Raw genomic sequence first — 25,175 nt, 5'->3', positions numbered from 1 at the left:
TACATTAAGTTTATAAAATGGGCTTACTAAAGTGCACTTATGTCGAGCAAGTATGATTGTCCCCATTTTATTTTATTTTACTTTTTTAGGCAATTGGGGTTAAGTGACTTGCCCAGGGTCACACAGTTAGTAAGTGTCAAGCGTTTGGTCTGAGGTCGGATTTGAACTCAGGTCCTCCTGACTTCAGGGCCGGTGCTCTATCCACTGCACCACCTAGCTGCCCCAATTGTCCCCATTTTACAGATGAAAAAATGAAGCCTTAAGGAAATAGTGACTGCTGAGAGACTCCGGGTAGGTGGCTTGCCCAGGAGCAGCCTGCCAAGGAGCTTTAGGTCTGCTGGACCCAGGGGTCCTGTGTTTTTTCCGTGACCCCAGAAAGCCTAGAAATATGAGTTAGTAATGTTGGTCTCATCTGGTGAATAAGTTCTGCCCTATCTTCCTCACAGGGCTGTGAGGTGAGCTATAGGAACAGCAGCTCTTATTATCAATTTTCTCATTTGTCAAATGAGGGTGGGAACATTTGGACCAGGCAAGGCTTAATTGCAGGGATTTCATGCCAGACAAAACTGTAAGGAACTTCGAGCTGGGAGGAACTGGCGTTTTCCAACTGAAATTCAGACATCCCCAGAAGGTTTGTTTATGACCTTGGCTAGGGAGTCTATCTGGGTGGGATCAGAGTTTGAATCCCAGTTCTGCTCCCTTCGGCATCTCTTCGTCTCCAGAATCTCAGTTTGCTTATTTGTAAAATGAGGGCATTGAACTGGGTTTAATTCAACCCAAATGTTTATTAAAGCTGCTGCTCTGGGCAAAGAGCATTGTGGTAGGCCTAGGGGTGTAAAGACAAAAAGCAGCTTCTACCCCTCCTAGTCCATTGGCAGAAATGTAACTTGTATACAGATATATACAGGTACAAGGTAACTTGAGGATAGAAAGCACTAACTGAAGATGCTAAATGGCTTTTCACATGCCATTTGAATGGGCATTAGTTTATTAATGTGGTCAATGGACCAAATGAAACTGGGTATTATTATTTTTTTTAAACTCAGAACAATTCATTTTCCTTCTTTTAAAAACTTGATGCCTTTTGTTTTTATAGCGTCTCTTTTCGCTCCACCCACCCACCCCTACTTCCCCAGCAAACCATCTCTTGTAACAAAGACAGATGAAAAGTTAAAAGAAGGGTGGAGGGAGAAGAGTGGCAAAATATTTCTTTTCAGTCTTTCAGGTGAACTGGGTAGTGTAACCCTTGCCCTTTTGGAGTTCAGTGTTGCTCCTGAAGGTCCCACCTTCAAATAGGATCAGAGATGACAAGGCTATTTAGGCTGTCTTTCAGATCTTCTCTAAGTCCCTTTTCTTACTGCATGGATCTGCGGACTGGGATTTGGCCCAAAGAAGAGCGTGTCTTATTTAGGGGAGGCCCAGGGAGTTGGCAGTGGAAGTGTTTGGTCTCTTTTGAAACCAGTTGTGGAAACTATGCCCTTGGCTTTCGTGTCTCATCGAAATAGGCAATAATGACATCTTTATGTGGCACCTGGAAGAAGTTCAGAGGGTTTTTCCACGACCAGCACCCCTTACTCCACCCCCTCCCAGCCAAGAGCCTAGGTTTGAGGAGAGAATATTAAGTAGTTTGTGTTTTGGATTTGCTGAGGAGTTTTTGTTAGGAAAAGAACAGTTTAGTGGGTGAAACTTTTGAAAGTATTGCTGCACATACTGCCTGGAGACCCCGATGTGGGAACCGATAGTGTTCCAAAAGTTTGTTTGTAAGTCAGTTGTTTGGAGCTTGGACCACAATTCCCCTAGCAACAGGATTTGGAGCTATGGCTGTAGTCCCAGGGCAGCCCACAAAAGCCCATTTTATTCCCAGTGTAGCTGAATTCTACTGAGATGTGAGTTTTGGAAATAGAATGCTATTGCAATAAAGGGCGGGGGGGGGAAGGGTGATCTCTTCCCCTTTTGTAAAGCTAAGATTGATGGTAGTTTGGCTTCTAGCACTCAGCACAATGCCTGGCACATAATAGGCACTTAATAAATGTTTATTGACTGACTGACTCCCAACTTGTAGTGCCCTGGTGCTACCCTCAGTCCCCCAACATTAGTGCTTTCTGCTCCTGCCCAGTCTAGCTCTGCCTACTTAAAGTGTTCTCTGTTAGGTAATTGCCTACCTTAGTTCTCTGCATCAGATCCCTGAGGCAAACAGGGTTAAGTGACTTGCCCAGGGTCACACAGTTAGTAAGTACCTGAGACCGAATTTGAACTCAGGAAGATGAGTCTTCCTGACCCCAGGCCTGGCTCACTATCCACTGCACCCCCTAACTGCCCGTGATAGAGTGCTAGAGAAAGTCAAAAGCACCTATTATTCTTCCTCAAAGGGAGAGACAGGAGATGGCATGTGATAGGATCTCAGCTAAGTTATTGGTTTATAGGATATGGTTGGAAGAGACCTTAAAAGTACTACATGATGCTATTATTTCATAGTTGGCACAAGAGAAGGCTTAGAGCATCATGGATTTAGAGATAGAGGCCATCTAGTCCAACACCCTTGTGATCTAGCCTAGAGAGGCTGATTGGCCCCAAGTCATGCAGAGACAGTAATGATATGAACCCAGGTACTCAGACTCCAAGTCCATAGCTCTTTGTAGCTAATGCCAGAGGTTTAGCACGAAGTATAGGTCCTGTGGCTGACTCTTAGCTTCCCAGGAGAACATTCTGTATTTCATAAAGGAAACAAATTTATAGGCTTTTGTTCAGACGTAGATATTGGCGAGGATAGAATACATAATCAGGGTGTTTCAGCGTCATGGAGTCAGTAGATGGAATTTTAGCATTTAACAAGCTTTGTCACCTTGGGAAAAATCAGTTTCCCTCTCCAAGCCCCAGTTTCCTCATCTGTAAAATGGGGACCCTTGTGTTACCTGCCCCACAAGAATGTCCTGAGGAAAGCACGTTGCTAACTCCTGTTTACACAGTTGCTTCCCAGAGTAAGAGCTGTGGGGGCCATTCTGGAAGCAAGGCTGATGGTTTGGGCAGGGGCAGGGCACTGGTAGCACATGCCATCTCCTGCCTCTCCCTTTGAGGAAGAATAGTAGGTACTTTTGGCTTTCTCTAGCACTCTATCATGAGCAGTTAGGGGGTGCAGTGGATAGAATAACAGGCCTGGAGTCAGGAAGACTCATCTTCCTGAGTTCAAATCTGGTCTCAGGTACTTACTAGCTGTGTGACCCTGGGCAAATCACTTAAACCTGTTTGCCTCAGTTTCCTTATCTGTAAAATAATCCGGAGGAAGAAATGGCAAACCACCCAGTATCTTTGCCAAGAATACCCCAAATGGGGTCATGAAGAGTTGGACAGGACTAAAAATGATTGAACAACAACTATTATATTTCAGGCATTGTGCTAAGTTCTGGATACAAAGCAAGGCAAAAATGGTCACTGCCTTCAAGGAACTTACAGTATAATGGCGAGGAGAACATGCAAGCAACGATGTATAAACAACATATATACAGGATAAAGTGGAGATAATCTCAGAAGGAAGGCATTAACTAGCATTAAGGGGGACCAGGAAATAGTGTATTATTACTCCCAGTTTACAGATAAAGAAACTGGGATTTAGTGCAGTGGAAAGGTTCCCAACCTAGGGTAAATGTACCTCCAAGGAGTGTGAGAATCCTGCCAAGGGGGAATGGAGAATATTTTGTAGATAACCAGATTATTCTATTGAAATATTCTAGAAGTAGTGCTGGTGGGGGAAAAAAAAGCTATGTATCAAATAGTTTTCCTTGTGAAAAGTTATTCTCTCTTTCTTCTGTGCACATACCTGGTAAATTCTCGAATTTATTCATATTGAACAGGGAGTACAGGAAGGCTTACTGAGACTGAAAAAGGTCAGTAACTCCTGGAATGGAATCCTAGCTCATCTACCTTAGCTGAGTGGCTTCAGGGCAAGTCAAAACCTGGATCTTTGTTTCCTTATCTATAAAGTGAGGGGATTGGATTAAGTATTAGGTAAAATCTAAGGTCTCTTTCAACTGTCTTATGATTTGCCCCTTAACATTACTAGTTAAATGCTGAGCCTAAAGCTGGGATTGTTCGGAGGCTGTCAGTGAGCACCTACTAGGTGCCGGTGTACCTACTGTGGTGCTGAGAGCCGGAGATACAAAGAGAGACAAAAACAGCTAGGTGACAGAGTGGATAGAGCATCAGGCCAGAAGTAACGAAGACTCGAAGACTCATCTTCCTGAGTTCAAATCTGGCCTCAGATACTTGCTAGCTGTGTGACCCTGGGCACATCACTTAACTCTATTTGTCCCAGTTCCTCATCTGTCAAATGAGCTGGAGAAGGAAGTGGCAGACCACTCCAGTATCTGTCAAGAAAACCCCAAATGGGGTCATGGAGAGTTAGGCACAACTGGACAACAATCTTCTAGGAGCTCACAATCTAATGGGGGGAGATAGTATATGAATTTAAACTCTGTACGAACAAGCTGTATACAGAATAAATAGGAAGCAATCAGAAGGAAAGCACTGAAATTAAGAGGGCTTGAGAAGGTGGAATTTTAGCTGGGACTTGAAGGAAGCCCAGGAATTAAGGAGGTGGAGTTGAGGGAGAGAATATTCCAGATGTGTGGGGGACGGCCAGTGAAAATGCTAGAAGCAGAATAATGGAGCGTCTTGTTCTTTTTTTTTTTTTTGGCAGTTGGGGTTAAGTGACTTGCCCAGGGTCACACAGCTAGTAAGCGTGAAGTGTTTGGTCTGAGGCCGGATTTGAACTCAGGTCCTCCTGACTTCAGCCCCAAGTGTCTTGTTCTAGAAGGAGCAAAGTGTCATCGGATGGAAGACGATGGGGGTGGGTGGGACGGAAAATGTTAGAAGACAGGAAAGGTGAAGACTAAGTTGTGAAGAGCTTCTAATGCCAGACAGGGTTTTATATTTGGTTCTGTAGGTGCTAGGGAGCCACTGGAGTTTATTGAGTAGGAGAGTGACGTGGCTGGACTTACACTTTAGGAAAATCATTTTGGTGGCTGAGTGGAGGATGTATTGGAGCAGGGTGGCTGTGTATCTGTGGTGGGCACAGACTCACTGGGGTGACTGGGATATGAGAGGAGGGGGAGACGAAGTTGATCGATGGATGAGGTAGAGTAGATTGTAGGAGAGGTGGGGCCTTCATCACAGGGTGCTACCCTTAGTTCTTTGCTTCCTGGGTAATAGAGGATTTCAGAGCCTAGTTGTGTAGGGGTGGGAGGGTACAGTTGGACTTTGCATGAATGGAGTTTTGCAGACCAGGAGGTGCCTGGAAGGCCCTTACTACCCTTTGGCTGAGCATGGAAGTGGAATCTTTTCATTATAGGCACTCTGATGTCCTTCTGAAAATTGTCCAGATTGGACATCTTGGTCCAATTATAATCTGGAATCTTGGAGGGTTAGTCAAATTTCCTCATTATTTTGTGAGTTTTATTTAGTGTGGTGGAATAAGCCCTAAAAATGTTTCAGCTAAAGTCCCTTTGGGACTCTGTGAGGTAAATTCATTAAAGGCAATCATTCTACATTTCCTGTACCTGATGTCACCTACTGTACAGATACAGGTAGCCATACCTGATTGTTAACTTTCTGGCAGTTCTTTCTCTTCTCTACTCCCCAGTAGAATCCATTTGAGTTTTTCGGTTTTGTTTTAATATCCAGTGATGCAAAAAGCTACAAAACTCTGTCTCCTGGTGGCCATTTCCCCCAGTTTTTCTAGTCCATAGATGTTTCATTCATTTATTCCTGATGGTTTAACAGTTACAGAGTTTTGATGAAGTCAGAATTCAGAGTCTTGTCCTCAAGAGTGGGCAGCCTGAAAATCTCCAGTGAGGGGGAAACCGCTTCCAGAAGCAGACAGCCACTTTTGGAAACTATTAATTGACAGGAAGTTTCCCCTTGTAGCAAGCCTAAATCTGCTTCTGCAACTTTCACTCACTTATTGTTCCTACTTCTGACCTCTGAGGTCAAACAGGGCAAATTGAATTCTTATTCTTCTAAGCAACAGTTTTTCAAATGCTTAGTTGTTAAATTTCTCATGAGGTCATTGTCTCGATTCTCCTGGTTCTGTTTACTTCATTCTGCATCAGTTCATAGAGATCTTTCCAAACTCCTCTGGAATGTTCCTATTCATTATTTCTTGTGGCATGATATTATATTAATGCACCACAGTTTATTCAGTCATCCTCCAATTGTTGGACACCAGTTTTGCTTCCATTTCTTTGCTACTATAAAAAAATGCTGTTATAAATATTTTTGTACATATAGGATGTTTCTCTTAAGTGCTTAACCTTCTTGGGATGTATGCTTAGTAGTGGTATCACTGGGTCAAAGGATATGTACAATTTAGTGACTTTTCTAGTATAATTCCAGACTTTTCCAGAATAGTTGGACCAGTTCATGGCTCTACTAAGAATACATTTGTCTTCCTGTCACCTACAGCCTCTCTAATAGTTTGTCTTTTATTACCTTTGACAACTTGCTTACTGTGATGTAAAATCTCAGACTTTAAAAATTTTGTATTTCTCATATTATTAATGATTTGTAGCTTTCTTTTATGTGGTTGTTAAGAAATTGCATTTCTTTTGGAAACTGCCTAGTCATATCCTTTTACCACTTTTCCTTTGTCCTTCATTCTCCAAGAGAACCAATGACATCATGAGAGTGATGTCTTGACTTGCTCATGAACCGAATTTAGGGGAGGAAGAGCTGAACAAACTTGTCAGCCTCATTCTCTCCTCCAGTATCGTTGAAATCCAGTGGCAAGACAGAAGTCCAGATGACTGGGATGGCCCAGGATGCAGTGGGTGGCCTTGACTTTTCTAAATTAAGATCTTTCCCAGGTCTCAGTTTGCCTGAGGCCATGCCCCTTCAATGACTAAGGGCTAGGTAAGAATTGAAACAAGAAGGCCTAGGGGAATGGCTCTTGTTCTGAATTCCCTATATATCTTGGGTATCAGATCTTTATTAGAACTATTTGCTATACTTTCCCCCAAATAACTGCAATTTATCCTCTTCTAATTGCACTGATTTTATTCATGCAAAAACTTTAATTTGACTGCAGGACAGTTTGCTAGGTATTCACAACGGTTTGGGAACCTCTGTTGGAAGAAACCATGATAGGTAAAAAGGAAAAAAAAACAATCCCCACGAACTGCTATTCATAATCAGTTTTATTTTAATTTAGCTTTTGCTTTTAAGTATGAAGGCATGTGAGTATGATCTGTTTTGAAGTTGATCTTTTTTTTGGTGAGGCAATTGGGGTTAAGTGACTTGTCCAGGGTCAGGCAGCTAGTGTCATATGTCTGAGACTGGATTTGAACTCAGATCCTTCTGACTCCAAGGCCAGAGCTCTATCCACTGCGCCACCTAGTTGCCCCAGTTGGTCTCTTTTTTAAGGCGCTTTCCAGAGTATCTGACATATCCCAGGTTATTCTGGAACTGAAGTTTTACAAGGGTCACCTCCCACCCCTTCAAACATCACTGCCTTTATTTTTCTACTGTGTTACTGTAAGAGTCGAATGCTCTACTGTATGTGAAGTGCCTCGTAAAGTGTTTTGTAAATGCCAATTTTTATTTGTTTGTAACTATGCCTTAAGAATTGTATAAAAATAGGCTTTAAGAAAAACTTTAATTTGATAGAATAAAAGTTGTATTTTATCTTTTATCATCACTTTCATCCCTTACTTAGTTAAGAATTTCTCCTTCAAGTGTAGTTATGCAAAGTACCTCCTTCCATTCTCTAATTTTAAAAAATAATTTGACCCTTTGTATTTATTTAGGTCATATATCCATTTAGATCTTCTCATAGAATATGGTGTAAGATCATTCATTAGTTCCTAATACATATAATGTATTGTCAGGGAGCCCACATCTCTTCTTACTCACAGGGATAATGTGTCTTTGTCAAATACTTTACTGAAATTAAGGACCTTACATTTATAGAGTTCCTGTCATCTACAAATCTAGCAACCCTATCTCCCCACAAAAAAAAGGAAACAAGGTTAGTCTGGCATGACCTGTGGATGATGAAGCCATGTTGCCTCTTTGTGATTAGTACTTCCTTTTTTGAGATGTTCACTAAACATCTAAACTTTAATAATACATTGTAGAATGTTGTCAAGAGTTGACATCAAGTTCACTGGCCTAAACCCTACAGCCCAGGTGTCAAACACAGAGAAAGAAGCATGTAGCCAGCAACACTCGTGAGTGCAGCCCAACCAGATGAAAATATAATTGGGAAATAGGTAATGAAATAAATAAAAATACTACAAAACATAAATAACATTACATTTTAAAACTTAGCATGCTGGCGCATGGATCTTTATGTGCCAATCAGTGGCATGGTTTCTACTTGAGTTTGACACTAGTGCTTTATAGACTTCAGTTGCTTTGATCTTTTTAAAAACCATTTGCCCTTCTCCAATTCTGGGCACCTCTCCTATTTCCCACTGTCTTTTAAAGATCATTGATAATAAGTCCAGAATCACATCTGTCAATTCTTTCCATCTTCCAGGATGTAGTTCATTCAGGACTGATAATTAGAAGTCATTGAGGTAATTGAGTGTTCATTGGCTCCTTTGATTCCAACTCTGTATTAATCATCTTTGTTATGTTCTTATCAGGTCAGTGATAGTTTTTCTTAGAAAAGAAAACAAAAGCAAAATAGGAATTGAGTAGTTCTGCTCCTTTTCCAGTGTATATTATTCTCTGTTTTTTATTTTCCCTCCTTCCCCAAATGTAATTAGTAGTCATGTCTCCTGGATTCTTCCTGCCTTCACAGTATCTCTTAGATGCCCCCTTTTTTTCCACTCACAAGCATACCACTGATGCCCTCATAACCTCTTTTCCTGGATTCTGGCAGTTGCCTTCTAAATAGTCTCCATGCCTCTCATCTTTCCTCTTTCTAGACAATTTTCCACATAGCTGCCAAGTTGATTTTCCTGAAGCATATGTCTGACCATGTCACTCCCTTTCTCAAGACCCTCCATTGGTTTGATGCTGACTTAATATTAGGATTTTTATAGTCAGAGCTATTCAACAGTAGAATGAGCTCCCTTTCAATGGGAGTGTTCAAGCAGAGGCTGGGATAGTAATAGCTGTAATTACATCTTTAAAATATCCAGGAAAGCAATATGTAAATTTTGAGGTTGGTTACTGTTACCTATTACTTAATTAGCCCCTTGGGCTTGCTCATGGTAGTAGTAGGGTAGGTATTGCTATCTATCATTTTTTCCCATTTTAATAGTATTTTATTTTTTTCCTCAATTACATGTCAAGACAATTTTTATGGTATTTTATTTTTTCCCCAAATACATGTCAAGACAATTTTTAGCATTCATTTTTACAAGATTTTGAGTTCCAAATTTTTCTCCCTCTCTCCCTCCTTTCCCCTACTCTGAAAATGGTAGGCAGTTTGATAAAGGTTACACATGTGCTATCGCGTGAAACATATTTCCCTATTAGTCAGAGTTGTGAAAGAACAAATAGAACAAAAGGGAAAAAACACACAAAAAAACAAAGAAAGTGAAAATAATATGCTTTAGTCTGCATTCAAGACTCCATTTCTCTGGGTTTTTTTTTTTGACTAGGCAGTGGGGTTAAGTGACTTGCCCAGGGTCACACAGCTAGTAAGTGTTATGTGTCTGAGGCCAGATTTGAACTCAGGTCCTCCTGACTCCAGGGCTGGTGCTCTCTCCACTGTGCCTCCTAGCTGCCCCAGGACTCCATTTCTCTGGATGTGATAGCGTTTTCCATCGTGAGTCTTTTGGAATTGTTTTGGGTCATTGTATTCCTAGGAAGAGTTGAGTCAGTCATAGTTGATCATCACACAGTGTTTCAGATACTGTGGACCATGTTCTCCTGGTTCTGCTCGCTTCACTTTGCACTAGTCCGTACAAGTCTTTCCAGGTTTTTCTGAAAACTGCCTGTTCATCATTTCTTATCACATAACAGTATTCCATTACACTCATACCATAGCTTGTTCAGCCATTTCTCAATTGATGGGCATCCCCTCAATTTCCAATATTTTGCCACCATGCATAGGTTTGCTATAAATATTTTTGCACATGTAGCTTTTTTTCTCTTTTTTATGATCTCTTTGGGATACAGACCTAGTAGTGGTATTGCTGGATCAAAGGGTATGCAGTTTCGTTGCTCTTTGGACATAGTTCCAAATTGCTCTCCAGAATGGTTGGATCAGTTCACAACTCCACCAACAGCACATTCGTGTCCCAGTTTTCCCACATCCTCTCCAACATTTATCATTTTCCTTTTTTGTCGTCTTAGCCAATCTGATAGGTGTGAGGTGTTACCTCAAAGTTGTTATTAGTTTATGTTTTTCTAATCAGAAGTGATTTACAGAACTTCATATGCCTATAGACAGCTTTGATTTCTTCATCTGAAAATGGCCTGTTCATATCCTTTGACCATTTATCAATTGGAGAATGGCTTGTATTCTTATAAATTTGACTCATTTCTCTATTTATTTGAGAAATGAGGCCTTTCAGAGACACTTGCTATAAAGACTGTTTGCCAGCTTTATGCTTTCCTTCTAATATTTCTTACATTGGTTTTGTTTGTACAAAAGCTTTTTATTTTCATGCAGTCAAAATTATCTACTTTACATTTACATAATGCCTATAACTCACTTAACTTCTCCTTTAAGAATTTGGATGCTATACCATTTGGTGCATATATGTTTAGTATTGCTATTGCTTCATTGTCTATGGTACCTTTTAGCAAGATGTAGTTTCCTTCCTTATCTCTTTAAAGTAGGTCTATTTTTTCTTTTACTTTGAGGTCAGTATTGCTACTCCTGCTTTTTTTTTTTATTTCAGCTGAAGCATTCTGCTTCAGCACCTTTGTGTCTCTTTGCTTCAGGTTGTGTTTCTTGTAAACAGCATATCATAGGATTCTAGTTTTTGATTCACTGTTATCTGCTTCTGTTTTATGGGAGAGAGTTCATCCCATTCATATTCACAGTTATGTTTACCATGTATTTCCCTACATCCTATTTTTCCTCCTGTTTATCCTCTCTCTCCCTTTACCCCTTCCTTCCTCATCGGTGTTTTGCTTCTACCACCTCTCCCAGTCTTCCCTCCCTTCTGTCAGTTTGTCTCCCACCTCCCCGCCTTTACTTAATCTCCTCCTTTCCTACTTCCCTGTCGGTTAAGATAGATTTCTATATTCAACTGATTGTGTATATTATTCCCTCTTTGAGCCAATACTGATGAGAGTAAGGTTCAAGTGATGCACATAACCCACCCTCCCATCTTCCCCTCTACTATAATATACCTTTGCATCTCTTAACATGGAGTGATTTACCCCATTCTACCTCTCACTTCCTTCTGTACCCAGTGTACTCCTTTTTCTCATCCCTTAATTATATTTTTGTGTCATTACCTCAAATTCACCTTATACCCCTACTTTCTGCCTATGCATATTCCTTCTATTAGTGATACAACTTTTAAGAATTACAAGTACCATCTTCCCATGTAGGCCTGTAAGCACTTTAGCTATATTGAATCCTTTATGTTTTCTTTTCTCTTTTTGCCTATGTTTATGTTTCTCTTGAGCCTTGATATTGGAAATCAAATTTTTGATTTAATTCTGGTTTTCTCCTTATGAAAGCTTGAATCTTTCTATTTCATTGAATGACCGTTTTTCTCCTTGATGTATTATGATTAATTTCACCAGGTGAAAAATGATTCTTGATTGTAGTCCTAGCTCCTTTGCCTTCCAGAATATCATGTTCCATGACCTCTGATCTTTTAATGTTGCAGCTGCTAAGTCCCATGTAATCCAGAGTATAACTGCCTGGTATTTGAATTGTTTCTTTCTGGCCACTTGCAGTATTTTTTCCTTGACCTGATAGTTCTGAAATTTGGCTATAATGCTCTTTGCAGTTTTTAAAAAATTAATTTATTTTCAGTTTTCAATATTTACTTCCACAAGATTTTGAGTTCCAAATTTTCACCCCATCTCACCCCTCCCTCCACCCCAAGATGGCATGCATTCTGAATATCCCTTCCCCTAGTCTGCCCTCTCTTCTATCATTTCCCCTCTTCTCTTATCCCCTTCCCCTTCTATTTTCCTGTAGGGCAAGACAGACTTCATACCCCATTTCCTGTATTTCTTATTTCCCAGTAGCATGTGAAAACTTTTTTTTAAACATATGTTTTTAAAACTTCAAATCTTCTCCCTTCCTCCCTCCCCCACCCACCCTCATTGAAAAGGCAAGCAACTCAATATAGGTTATACATGTGCAGTTATGCAAAACACTTCCATAGTAGACATATTGTGAAAAACTAACTCTGTTTGCCTTAATCCTATCCTGCCCTCCCATTTATTCTATTCTTTCTTTTGACCCTGTCCCTCTTCAGAAGTATTTGCTTCTGTTTACCCCCTTTCCCAATCTGCCCTCCTCTCTATCATCCCCCTGCTCTCTTGTCCCCTTCTCCCCCTATTTTCCTGTAGGGTAAGACAGATTTCCTTACCCAATTGAATGTGTATGTTATTCCCTCCTTAAGCCAAATCCTATGAGAATAAGATTCACTCATTCCTTCTCACCTTCCCCTGTTTCCTCTCCACTGTAAGAGATTTTCTTTTCTGTTTTTTTTTTGTGAGATAATTTACCCCATTCTACCTCTCCCTTTCTTCTTCTCCAAATATAATCCTCTCTCATCCCTTAATTTTATTCTCCAGATATGACCCCTTAATCTTCAACTCACCCTGTGCCCTCTATCTATCTATCTACTATACATACTATAATTTTTTTCCTCAACTACCCTAATACTGACAAAGGTCTCATGAGTTATAAATATCATCTTTCCATGCAGGAATGTAAATAATTAATTCTCAATAAGTCTCTTGTGATTTCTCTTTCCTGTTTACCTCTTCATGTCCCACTTGAGTTGTATTTGAAAGTCAAATTTTCTATTCAGCTCTGGTCTTTTCATCAAGAATGCTTGAAAGTCCTCTTTCACTGAATGACCATTTTTTCCCCTGAAGGATTATACTCAGTTTTGCTGGGTAGGTGATTCTTGGTTGTAATCCTATCTCCTTTGCCCTGGAATATTATATTCCATGCCTGCTGGTCCTTTAATGTAGAAGCTGCTAAATCTTGTGTTATCCTGATTGTGTTTCCACAGTACTTGAATTGTTTCTTCTGGCAGCTTGTAATATTTTCTCCTTGACCTGGGAACTCTGGAATTTGGCTACAATATTCCTAGGAGTTTTCCTTTGGGGATCTCTTTCAGGAGGAGATCTGTGGATTCTTTCAATTTCTATTTTGCCCTCTGGTTCTAATATATCAGGGCAGTTTTCCTTGATAATTTCTTGAAAGATGATGTCTAGGCTCTTTTTTTGATCATGGCTTTCAGATAGTCCAATAATTTTTAAATTCTCTCTCCTGGATCTATTTTCCAGGTCAGTTGTTTTTCCAATGAGATATTTCACATTTTCTAATTTTTCATTCTTTTGGATTTGTTTTACAGTGTCTTGATTTCTCATAAAGTCAGCTTCCAATTGCTCTATTCTAATTTTTAAGGAAGTATTTTCTTCAGTAATCTTTTGGACTTCCTTTTCCATTTGGCCAATTTTTCTTTTTAGGGCATTCTCCTCATTGGCTTTTTGGACCTCTTTTGCCATTTGGGTTAGGCTATTTTTTAAGGTGTTATTTTCTTCAGTATTTTTTTGGGTCTCCTTTAGCAAGCTGTTGACTTGTTTTTCATGATTTTCTTGCATCACTCTCATTTCTCTTCCCAGTTTTTCCTCTACTTCTTACTTGCTTCTCAAAATCCCTTTTGAGCTCTTCCAAGGCCTGGGACTGATTCATATTTTTCTTGGAGGCTTTGGATGTAGGAGCTCTGACTTTGTTGTCTTCTTCTGGTTGTATATTTTGATCTTCTTTGTCACCAAAGTAAGATAATATAGTCTGACTCTTTTTGTGCTGTTTGCTCATGATCCCGGTTTTAACTTCTTTGTTGAGGTAAGAGTCTGCTTCCAGTGTGGAGAATGTACTGTCCCAAGCTTCGGGGGTTTATATAGCTGTTTTCAGAGATACTTGTAGGGACCTGTAAATTTTCAGTTCTTCCAAGGTGGTATGATAAGGGGTGAGGTGTTTACTCCTTTCCTGGCCTGTGCACAAGTTCTTTCTCCTGAACTGTGAGGAGGTTCCTTCACAGCCACTACAAGCTCCACCATGCCAGCGCTCCTCTTCACCCCAGGACCCCCATCCAGAACTGTGACCCAGATCCAAGCATGGGCAAAGCAAGAGAGATCCCTGCAATCCCCCTCTGATCAGCCACTTGATTCCCCCTCAGTCTGTGGGCCAGAAGCTTGGGAAGCAGCTGCCCACCCCAGGGCTACACTCTTGGGGAATGGAGCTGAGACCCCACCTTCCTCTCTCAGCACCGCAGAAACAGACTTTTCCCACTGACCTTCTAAGTTGTCTTTGGCATTCGTGGATTGAGGAGTCTGGAAACCTCCACAGCTGCCCACGATTCAGTCCTCTGAGGCCTGCTCCAGGTTCACTGTGGCCTGCGCCCCCACGCTGTGCTGCACTCCGCTCCCAGCCCAGCAAGATATACCTTTCTGATCAATCATCCAGGTTGTCTTGGACTGGAAATCTGTTTCACTCTGTCTCTTCGTGGGTTAAGCTGGCCTTAGAATTTGTTTAGAGCCATTTTTATAGATATTTGGAGGGGTTTCGGGGAGAGCTCAAGCAAGTTGCTGCTTTCACTCTGCTATCTTGGCTCCGCCCCCCAGTTCCATAAGATTTTGAGTCTTAACTTTTCTCCCCCCCCTTCCTCTCCTCCTCCCCAAGATGGCATGCAATCTGATATAGGCTCTACATACGTATTTATGTTAAACATATTTTCACATTAGTCATGTTGTAAAGAAGAATCAGGACCAATGGGAAGAAGCACGAGAAAAAAGAAACAAAGCAACAACAAAAAGGTAGTGTGCTTCAGTTTGCATTCAGACTCCAGAGTTCTTCCTCTGGATGTGGACGGCATTTCCCATCATTAGTCTTTTGGAGCTGTCTTAGGTCCTTGCATGGCTGAGAAGAGCTAAGTCTGTCAAGGTCAATCATCACACAAGGTGGCTGTTACTGTGTACAACGTTCTCCTGGTTCTGCTCCCTTCACTCAACATCAGACCATACAAGTCTTCCCAGGTTTTTCTGAAGTCAGCCTTATGAAACAATAGCATTCCATGACATTCCTATACCACAGCTTGCTCAGCCATTCCCCAATGGATGGGCATCCCCTCAGTTTCCAATTCTTGGCCACCACAAGGAGAGTTGCTATAAATATTTTTGTACATGTGGGTCCTTTTCCCATTTTTATGATCTCTTTGGACTATGGAGTTTTTATTTTGGAATATTTTTCCTGAGGTGATGAGTGGATTCTTTCAATGCCCATTTTGCCCTCTGGTTCCAAGCTATCACACAGTTTTACTTGAGAATTTTCCGTAAGATGCTGTCCAGGTCCTCCTTTTGATTATGGCTTTCAGGTAGTCCAGTGGTCTGATGTTGTCTCTCCTGGATCTATTTTCCAGGTCAGTTGTTTTTCCCATGATGTATTTTACATTTTCTTCTATTTTTTCGTTCTTTTGAATTTGATTGATTCTTGATGTCTCATAGAGTCATTAGCTTCTACTTGCCCAATTCTAACTTTTAAGGAGTTACTTTCCTCAATTAGCTTTTGTACTTTCTTTTCTATTTGGCCAATTGTACTTTTAAGGTTGTTTTCTTCAGTGGATTTTTTTCTCTCTTATTCCATTTGGCCAGTTCTACTTTTTAAGCAGTTGTTTTCTTTTTCCAACCTGTTTAGTCTTTTTTCATAATTCTCTTGCATCACTCTCATTTCTTTTCCCAATTTTTCTTCAACCTCTCATATGATTTCTAATCTCCTTTTTGAGCTCTTCCATGAGTTCTTTCTGGGCTTGAGAGCACTTCTCATTTTTCTTTGGGGTTTTGCCAGTAGGTGTTTTGACATTGTTGTCCTCTTCTGAGTTTATGTCTTGATCTTTCCTGTCACCATAATAACTTTTTTTTTTGCTTTTTGATGAGGCGATTGGGGTTAAGTGACTTGTCCAGGGTCACACAGCTAGGAAGTGTTAAGTGTCTGAGGCTGGATTTGAACTCAGGTCCTCCTGACTCCAAGGCCAGAGCTCAATTCGCTGCACCACCTAGCTGCCCCCATGATAACTTTCTATGGTCAGATTTTTTTTTGTAATTTTTTTTGTTCATCTTTTTTGGTCTTTTTCCTTTCTTTTAAATTTGAGCTCTGCTCCCAGTGTGGAAGGGGCACTGTCTCAGGCTTCTTGTGCCAGGGGCTGCAGGCCTTGGCTGTTTACCTGGTCCTGCACTGGTGTTGTCTCTATCTCCATTTTACAGAGGGGAAACTGAAGCTCAGATGGGTAGTTGCCTGGTGTCACATAACGAGTTAGTGGCATGGTAACAAGGGCATGGGGGCAGGTATGGGGCACCATAGTCCTTAAAATGCTGGCATTGGACTCAGGAAGACTCATCTTTCTGAGTTCAAATCCAGCCTCAGATGCCTACTAGCTATGTGACCCTGGGCAAGTCTCTTAACCTCTTTTGCCTCAGTTTCCTCAACTATAAAATAGGAATAATAACACCTACTTTTAAGTGTTACAGTGAGAATCAAATGAGGTACCATTTGTAAAGTGCTGGCATAGTAGGTGCTATATAAATGTTTATTTCCCTTTCCCTTCTTTTCCCTTCTTAAGCCTAATTAATCCCTTTCTCTTTCAAAAGTGTGTAAAAGATCAAGAAGGAAAGCTTAAACCCCAGAAAATGGATTAAGGGTGCTAACCTAATTTGGAGAAGTTAAGAAAATTACCTTTCCCCATCCTCCCCTTAAGCAGAGTAATGACCTACCCTAGGGCTGTACCTGCCTTTTCTTGAAGAGGTTAGGGTATCCTCAGTGGGAAGAGATCTCTTTAATTTCTACTGGTCAGTTATGACCAGCTTGGGGATAACCCTTGAGAGAAGTGGTCATGGGCAATGGGTGGTTTTAGGACACTGATTTTCCTGTGGCTTTCCAAGGAAAAACTGAGTGACTTTTGTTCTGTTAGTTGAAACAGAATGTTAATTCTAAACTGTGTAAGTGAAATAGGCTTTGTTGAAGATTCCTATAAATGTTACTTCAAAATGTTGTGTTAGAGACATGTCTGAGGGCATAAGGGCACTCTGCTAATTTAGATATTTCTCTTTAAGCAGAGCAATGTTTGAATTTAGATTAATGTTAAATTAGTAAAACTTGTTTCTAACAGATTTCTGTCTGTAACACGGAATACAATATTATTTTTTTTTTCTTTGACAAGCCCATATGTCTGGACAGCAGTAGTTTCTGAAACTTCTGTCATAAAACACCCTTCATTAAAAACTAGTTTCCTCCAGCAGGTTTCACCACAATCAAAGCAGTCCTTAAAAAAGGGCAATGAATGGGGGTGTGTGTGTGTGTATGTGTGTGTTGAGGTAGGTGGGGAGTAGTTTCACTTCATGCCTTGGGTCTGTTTCCCCCTAAGAATGAGGAGGGGTTTTCCTGTCTATTTACTGTCTGAGTAGGCTATGTACCGCTGGAACCAGACTGGCTTTCTGGTTAAATTTCAGCAAAATATGTCCTTGGGTAAATTTCAGGTATTAAAAAAAACCAACCCACAACCCAGGGTGAAGTTTGAAGAAAAGGCTAGTGAGCATTTCTTTTTGTGAAGATGTCTCTGTCTCTCTGTCTCTGTCTCTTTCTTTCTCTTTCTCTTTCTCTCTCTCTCTCTTTCTCCCTTCCTCTCCCTCTCTTGCCCCCCTCCTTTCTCTTCCCCCCCTTCCTCTTTTCCCCGCTTTCCTTGGCTGAAGAGAGAGGGAGGTGTTGACATTGCCTGGATTTTGCTACTTAGCAGGACAATGACATGAGACAAGTCATTTTACTGCTGATCCTATTTCCTCATCTACAAAGTCCTGAAGGATACCCACTCCCCATCAATTATTGTAAGGTTCCAATGAGATAAGGCATGGAAGGGAATGTTAACTTTAAAGTCTTATATGGGTCAGCTATTAATAATTAGAAGAGAGGAAACTTGGTGGAGTAGAAAGAGTACAGACCTTGTTAGGACATCTGAGTTCTAATCTTGGCTCTTACACTTATTAACTAGCTGTGTAATCTTGGGCAAGTCAGCCTTTCTGAGCTTCAGTTCCCCGTAAAACTGGGGTAATAATACTTGAAACTATCTACCTATCAGTATTGTTATAATGGAAGTATTCAGTGAACTATGAAGTGCCACTGAAGTATGAGTTTTTATTATTGTTAATGACATGAGCACAAAGAAGACAGTTAGAACAAGTTATTAACAGACAAAATCTCAGAATGGGAAAAATAATTCAGAACTGTGCCCATTTATACCTCAACAGAAATCACTTCTCTGACCTTCCCCAAGTAGCTTTCCAGGTGTGGTAAAGTGAAAAGAATACAGGCTTTGGAGTCAGAGGATCTGGGTTCAAATCCTGCCTCTAATACTATCTATGTGACCTTGGTCTGGTCGATCTGGGCCTCAGTTTCTTCATTTGTAAAATAAAGGAGTTGGACTGTATGGCCTCTTAAGGCCCCTTCCAGCTCTCAGCGCTATGATCCTATGAGTTTATTGCCACTAGTAACCTCCCTAGGCAATCCCCCTCCTTTGAGGGCTTTAATTGTTGGGAAGATTTTCCTTTTTCAGACTTTCACTATTGATCTTAGTTTTGCTTCTGTGACCAAATAATACAAATTTAGCCAAGTAGCCCTTCATATGCCTGAAGACAGGTAGATGTGTTGTCCTCTGCCTACCATCTTATCTTTTCTGGGCTAATATCCTCATAAGGAATGGTTTGGAATTTTACTTAAAAAAAAAACAACACAAAACTTAGAGAGGAACTTGGTTTATTATAGCATTGTAGAAAGAGCCCTAGACTTGGAGACTGGAGACCTACACTGAGTCCCTGTCCTTCTGCTTGTTAACCCGGACCAGTCATACCCCTTGTTTGTACTCAGCTCTTTCATCTGTTTAGGATATGCCCCATTCTGTCTCTTACTGAACTGTTTTGATGGGGTACTGGATATAAAGTACTTTTTGTGTTTTATGTATCCTATAGCTAGCATAAAGTATCCTATAAATGTAAATTGTTTCATTTAGACTCTTGGAGGGTTGAGCTGGAGGAATCATGGGACTGATTTCAGAGAATATTTTCGCCCTTGTTCTCTCCTCACTTCAGTTGTATCTGCACATTCCCTCTTACCACCAGCTCCAATAATATGCCAGGTTCCCAGGGCCAAACCAAAGGTGTGTGTGTGCTGGCTGAGAATTACCCTGGATACCTTCTTGGAGTGGCTTTCCTGTGTATGGGTTGTCCACCAATTCATAGCCCAGATCTGTTAAAAGGCTTCAGAATATTGCTTATTGCCCATAGCTTGGAGGAACTTTAGCACTGTTCTAATTATCATGTTGATTGTAATCGTTCACATTTATATAGCACTTTACAGTTACAAAGTATTTTCCTGTAGTTTTTCTATTATACCATGGAAACAGCAGATCAAGGCTTTGCTCATAGTGTGGGACAAACAAGAGGAAAAGACCCTGGCCTTGTCCTTGGGATGCTTATAGCCTGGAGTAGACACAATTCATATCAGTGGAATGGAGGAAGAATGGGAAAGGATATAGAAAAGTTCTGTCTGCCAGGAACTAGAAGAACTACAATGGATCAGAAGTGAGAGCTCACTGCAGGCTTCTTCAGAGCAGTTGGAAAACAGGGGTTGGGGATTTGCATCCTAGCTATTATTTGTGTGATGTTGAGAAGGTCACTTAATATTCTGGGCCTCAGTTTTCTCTGCTGTAAAATGAGGGGGTTAGATGAAATGATTTCCATCCCTTTTAAAAAGTTCTCACATTTTGGGATTCTCACCCCGATGTCATCTGAACCTCACTGTAGCCGTCTTAGATGGGCAAGGAAAATAGTTGTACTCCCATTTTACAGATAAATAAACTGAGGCTTAAAGCATTAAGGCTTAAACTGAAATGATTTAGGTTATTAACCATTTTTTTCCACCTACTTAATGGTATTTCATTTTTTCCAATTACATGTAAAGATAGTTTTCAATATTCACTTTTATAAGATTTTGAGTTCCAAATTTTTTTCTCCCTCACTCCCCAAGATAGTAAGCAATCCAATATAGGCTATACATGTATAACCAAATTGAACGTATTTCCACATTAATCATGTTGTGAAAGAAGAATCAGAGGAGAAGGGAAAAACCACGAGAAAGAAAATACAAAAAAAGTGAAAATAGTAGTCTTTGATCTGCATTCAGACTACATAGTTCTTTCTCTGGATGTGGATAGCATTTTCCATCAAGAGTCTTTTGGAATTGTCTTAGATCATTGTATTGCTAGGAAGAGCCAAGTCCGTCGAAGTTAATCATTGTACAATATTGCCGTTTCTGTGTACAATGTTCTCCTGGTTCTGCTCACTTCATTCAGCATTAGTTAATCTAAGTGTTTGTAGGTTTCTCTGAAATCCATCTGCTCACCATTTTTTATAGCACAGTATTCCATTACATTCATGCACCAAAACTTGTTCAGCCATTCCCCAATGGATGGGCATCCCCTCAATTTCCAATTCTTTGCCATCACAAAAAGAGCTGCTATAAATATTTTTGTACATATAGGTCTGTTAACCATTTTTTTTTGTGTGTCATGGACCTCTTTGGAAATCTGGTGAAACCTATGGACCCTTTCTCAGAATAATGTTTTTTTAAATGCATAGAACAAAAATGCATAGTAATGCAAAAGAAACAAATTATGTTGAAATAAAATGATCAAAATATATTTAAAAAAACAAACAAGTTTATGGATCCCAAGTTAAGAACCCCTGTCATACAAGGCAGAAACATCATATGCATAACCTAGTTTAAGTCTCTTATTTGGGCAGACGAAGAAGCTGGGCCTTGGAGAGTTCAAATGATTTAGTTAAGTTCCTCCAGCTAGAAGAGTTGGGAAGAGAACTCATAGCTCCTGATGCCAAGTCCAGTGTTCTTTCCACTGTCCAACACTGACATGGAACTACAGAGTTGGACGGAACTGCAGGGGCTGTTTTGTACATCTAGATGGGACTTGAGCCTGGTTATTCTGTGTTTTGAAAGATGGACTAACACAGTCCTTTCCATACTGATCCACCCTTCTGACTTCCTTAATGCTGATTCAGGGGAAGAAGTGAATTCCTTGTTCCCCTTTTTTGAATTTTAGACATTTTAATAATAGTAATACCACTTTTCATTTATGTCTAGCTTAACATTTACACTGGCCCACCGCATTTTAGCTCTGTGGTAGGAAGAGCTGAGATTAATCATAGCATCATAGAATGTCACAGCTGTGAAGGGCCTTAGTGTTTGTTCTAAACCCCTCATTCTTTAGGAAAGGAAACTCAAGGCCTCAACAAGAGAAGGTGCTTGAATCCAGGTGTCCAGAAGTGTCTGACCAATGGCCTTACTCCTCCATATTCAGACATTTACTGGCTAGGAGACTGAGGCACTGTGGGTCAAGTGCCTGGTGAGTCATCAGGTGTTTAGTTGTATTTCCTGACCTAAACCATACTATGGCCTCAGAAGAATATCTCTACTGTGGATGCCTTCTGCCCTCTGTATCTTCAGGAAGGTTGAGACTGGAGCCTAAGAGGAGGGAGCCAGGGATAGGGAGAAGGATGCTAGAGAAGAATGTTTGCACTTGGACAGACATTGAAAATGGAAAATGGGCTGGGCCCAGAGTTGAAAAGGAGGAAGAGATCAGGCTACATTGTCCTCTGGAAAGTGGACTGTGCTTTTAATGACCCCAAGTTTCTCTTCAAAACAAAGGCTCCTTTTTTTTTAAACAATATTCTCTGTTGTGGCTACAAGGCAGGGAATACCATAGCCTTCAAAGAATTGAAGTTGAGGGTCACCCAAAGAGTAATAGAGACTTAAAAGGGGAAGCAGCATGGTATAGTGGAGATAGCATTGGCTCTGAAAAGGGTTTAAATCCAACCTCCTAAAGTTTACTACCTGTGTGACCTTGGACAGCAACCTGCTTGAGCCCCGTTTTCCTTGTCCGTGAGAGGGTGGGGTTGGAGTAGTTAGTCTTGGAGGATCCAAACAAGGAATTTTGCAGGCGAAGTAGCGGGGAGGAGATCATCAGGGAATGTATGGCTGGGTAAGAGGGACATTAATGGATGGACAACTCATGTATTCCAGTGCTATCCATGCAAGTCACAGGGAATGGTCAGGCACAGGTAGGGTGCAGTTGCATCTTTAGAGGTAATATCCACATCAGTGACATCTCAAATGCACTGAAATATTAAAGTAGGCTTTTAAGTTGTAAAGACTGTCAGTAGTAAATGGTTGTCGACAAGTAAAAATTTCGTACAAACTTATTTTGATAGGAAAAAAAGTGGTAGCAATTTATGTCCTGACAATTGTTGAATGACTAAATAAATGAAGAGATAGTAATGTAATAGAAAGTTATAGAGCTGTCAAATATAAACACTACAGGAAAATATAGAAAGACCTATATAGAGGTACCTAAGTGGTGTGGTAGAGTGCTGAGCCTGGAATCAGAAAGACCAAGTTCAAATCTGGCATCATTGTCTAGCACTTCACTTAACGGTTGTCCACCTCAGCATCCTCAACTTTAAAATGAGGATAATAATAGCACCCACCTCCCAGGGTTGTTGTGTGGATCAAATGAGATGATATTTGTAAGTCCCTTCCTTCCTTCCCCTTTCCCCCCACCCCTCTCCCCTTCCTCCCTCCCTTTCTCTTCTTTCTCCCTCTGTCCCTCTCTGTCCTTTTCTTTCTCCTCTTCTTTCTTCCTTCCTTCCATCAGTGAGATCAGTAGAAACCAAAACATGAGCTGTCTACATAAAAACTATTGTCAGACCTATCCCATTAACTCACTGTGACCTTGGATAAGTCATCCTTTCTCAAAACCTTCATCAGATGACCTCTGCTTGGAGTCAGGTAGAGAAAGGACATTGGCCTTGACCCGAGGGACCATAAACTCTAAAATTTCAGAGATGAAGTTTCTGTAAGAAAAGAAAGGAAGCTATAAAGAGAATAATGGAAGAGTTGGTAATATTTTAAATTTGTAAATTTCCTTGAAAGTTGTTTTATATTTTTATAAATAATATTTCCCCCAATTACATGTTAAAGCAACTTTTTAAACATTGTAAAAAAATTTTCAGTTTCAAATTCTTCCCCCCTCCCCTGACAGTAAACAATCCGATATGGTTTATGCATGTGCAATCATGGGAAAAAAATTCCATATTAGTCATTTTGTTTTTGTTTTTGTTTTCCATATTAGTCATTTTTTACAAGAAGACTTGGATTAAAAAAAAAGAATGAAAGAAAAAAGTGAAAAATAGCATGCTTCAGAGTGTATTCAGACAGTATCAGTTCTTTCCCTGGAGGCAGATAGCATGCTTCATCATGACTCCTAAAAGTTGTTTTATACTGATTTATGTTTAAATACTTAAATGAATCACAGTTTGAGAGTTGAAGGGACCTCAGCACTCATCTGGTCCAACCCATATATGAAAAAAATCTCTACTCTAAGATGCCCAATAAGTGGTCTCTCACCTATCCTCTGAATTAAGACCCCCACCTTCTGATGATATGTGAAATTTGGATGATATGTGATTTCATCACTGTGATAATTCATTCCACTGAGGCTTGTCAATCCTTTGTTCTGTGAGTTACTGTAGCCCAAACAGTTAATCACTCTGCTGCCAGCATTGGGATGAATCTCTCCAAACTTGGCCAGTCTGGTCCTTGGACAGCGGATTCATAGCCCGACTTTGAAGCCTTTCCAATTTGATTGGCCCTACGAGAGATGGCCCTTCTCTGGTATAGTTACACAGAAACTAGGGTAATCTGCACATCATGATGAAATCTCTGAAGAGGACTTATTGGAAGGGTAAGTTAAAAAATAAACTTGAGAAATCAATACTGGAGAACAAGAAGGAATATAGTATAATGTGATGCTATTCAGTTCAACAAGTATTAAGTGACTACTGAATACTTGATGCTGGGATGCAAAGATAGAAAATAATATGGTTCCTGCCCTCAAGGAGTTTGCAGTCAACAGTGGTGTAGTTCAAGAGTTTTTAACCTTTTTAAGTGTCCTGGATCCCTTTGGCAGTTGGCTGAAGCCAAAGAACCCCTTCTTGGAATGTTTTTAAAGGCATAAAATAAAACATATGGGATTGCACTGGAAGACAGTTATATTGAAATACATTTACCAAAATATATTTATTTTAAAAGTTCACAGACCCTGGGTTAAGACCCCCTGGTATAGTCAAAGAAGACTTGGATTCAAATCCTGCTTACTATTACTAGTACTTACTATTCTATGGGACCAACCATGGGGAAGTCACCTAACCACTTGGACTTTTAGTTTTCCCATAAAATGGATCTAATAATTAACCTGAAGGACCTTTCTCACAGGGTTGTTGTGAGAATCAAATAAAATCATGTGTGGGAAGTGCTTCGCAAATCTTAAAGGCCTAAATGTCTGCTTATATTATTATTTAGGGGGAAGAAATAAAATATGAGTGATAATCGATGCATAGGAGAGGTCCAAGCCCAGTGAGTTGAGAGATTGGAGTAAGGAGAGATCATTTTTAATTGGGGGGGGGGCAAAAAGTGTATCAGGGAAAGCTTAAAGGGGGAGGAAGGGGTGGTGTGTACCTGAGTTGGGCAGTGAAATAGGGGAAGGACCTTGGTAGTGATGTATCCCCTGGCAACAGTCTACACCAATTTATGGAGGGAGATATTGGCCAGATGAGGGGCAGGAGTTCTGTCTGATTGGGGTATAGGATTTATGAAAGGAAGTAATGTGAAATAAGGCTGGAAAGATAAATTGGAACCACATTGCAGGTGGCCTTAAAAGTGCAAGAGATAGATAATTCTTGTTAAAAAAAAACAGCAATAACAAACAAAACTTTGTTATAAGTGATGACACTCAGGGATGAGAAGGGAGAGATTTAAGGAGAAATGTAGTGATATAAAAATTTTTTTAAAATACCAAATAAAAATCTGGTTTTTAAGAACTGAAAGAAACAAATAGCATGAT

The 25,175-nt window shown here is 40.3% G+C and overlaps 1 protein-coding gene across 3 annotated transcripts in view; it reads left to right on the top strand.

The window, feature by feature from the left end:
• SH3BP2 (SH3 domain binding protein 2) overlaps nucleotides 1–25,175 on the top strand; it is a 109,148-nt gene that overhangs the window by 879 nt on the left and 83,094 nt on the right. Inside the window, exon 1 of one of the 3 annotated variants that reach the window (XM_020992193.2) lies at nucleotides 23,814–24,017. The exons of the other annotated variants lie outside the window; for them this stretch is intronic. Within the exon in view, the coding sequence (XP_020847852.1) occupies nucleotides 23,984–24,017 (34 nt within the window). The 5' untranslated portion in view covers nucleotides 23,814–23,983. Of the gene's footprint in view, nucleotides 1–23,813; nucleotides 24,018–25,175 lie in introns of those variants that run through there. 3 annotated transcript variants of the gene reach the window in all.

The sequence above is a fragment of the Phascolarctos cinereus genome, unplaced genomic scaffold (genome assembly GCF_003287225.1).
Source record: "Phascolarctos cinereus isolate Bilbo 61053 unplaced genomic scaffold, phaCin_HiC Scaffold_9;HRSCAF=440, whole genome shotgun sequence".
Taxonomy (NCBI): Eukaryota; Metazoa; Chordata; class Mammalia; order Diprotodontia; family Phascolarctidae; genus Phascolarctos; species Phascolarctos cinereus.
This window is presented reverse-complemented; position numbering and strand designations above follow the sequence as displayed.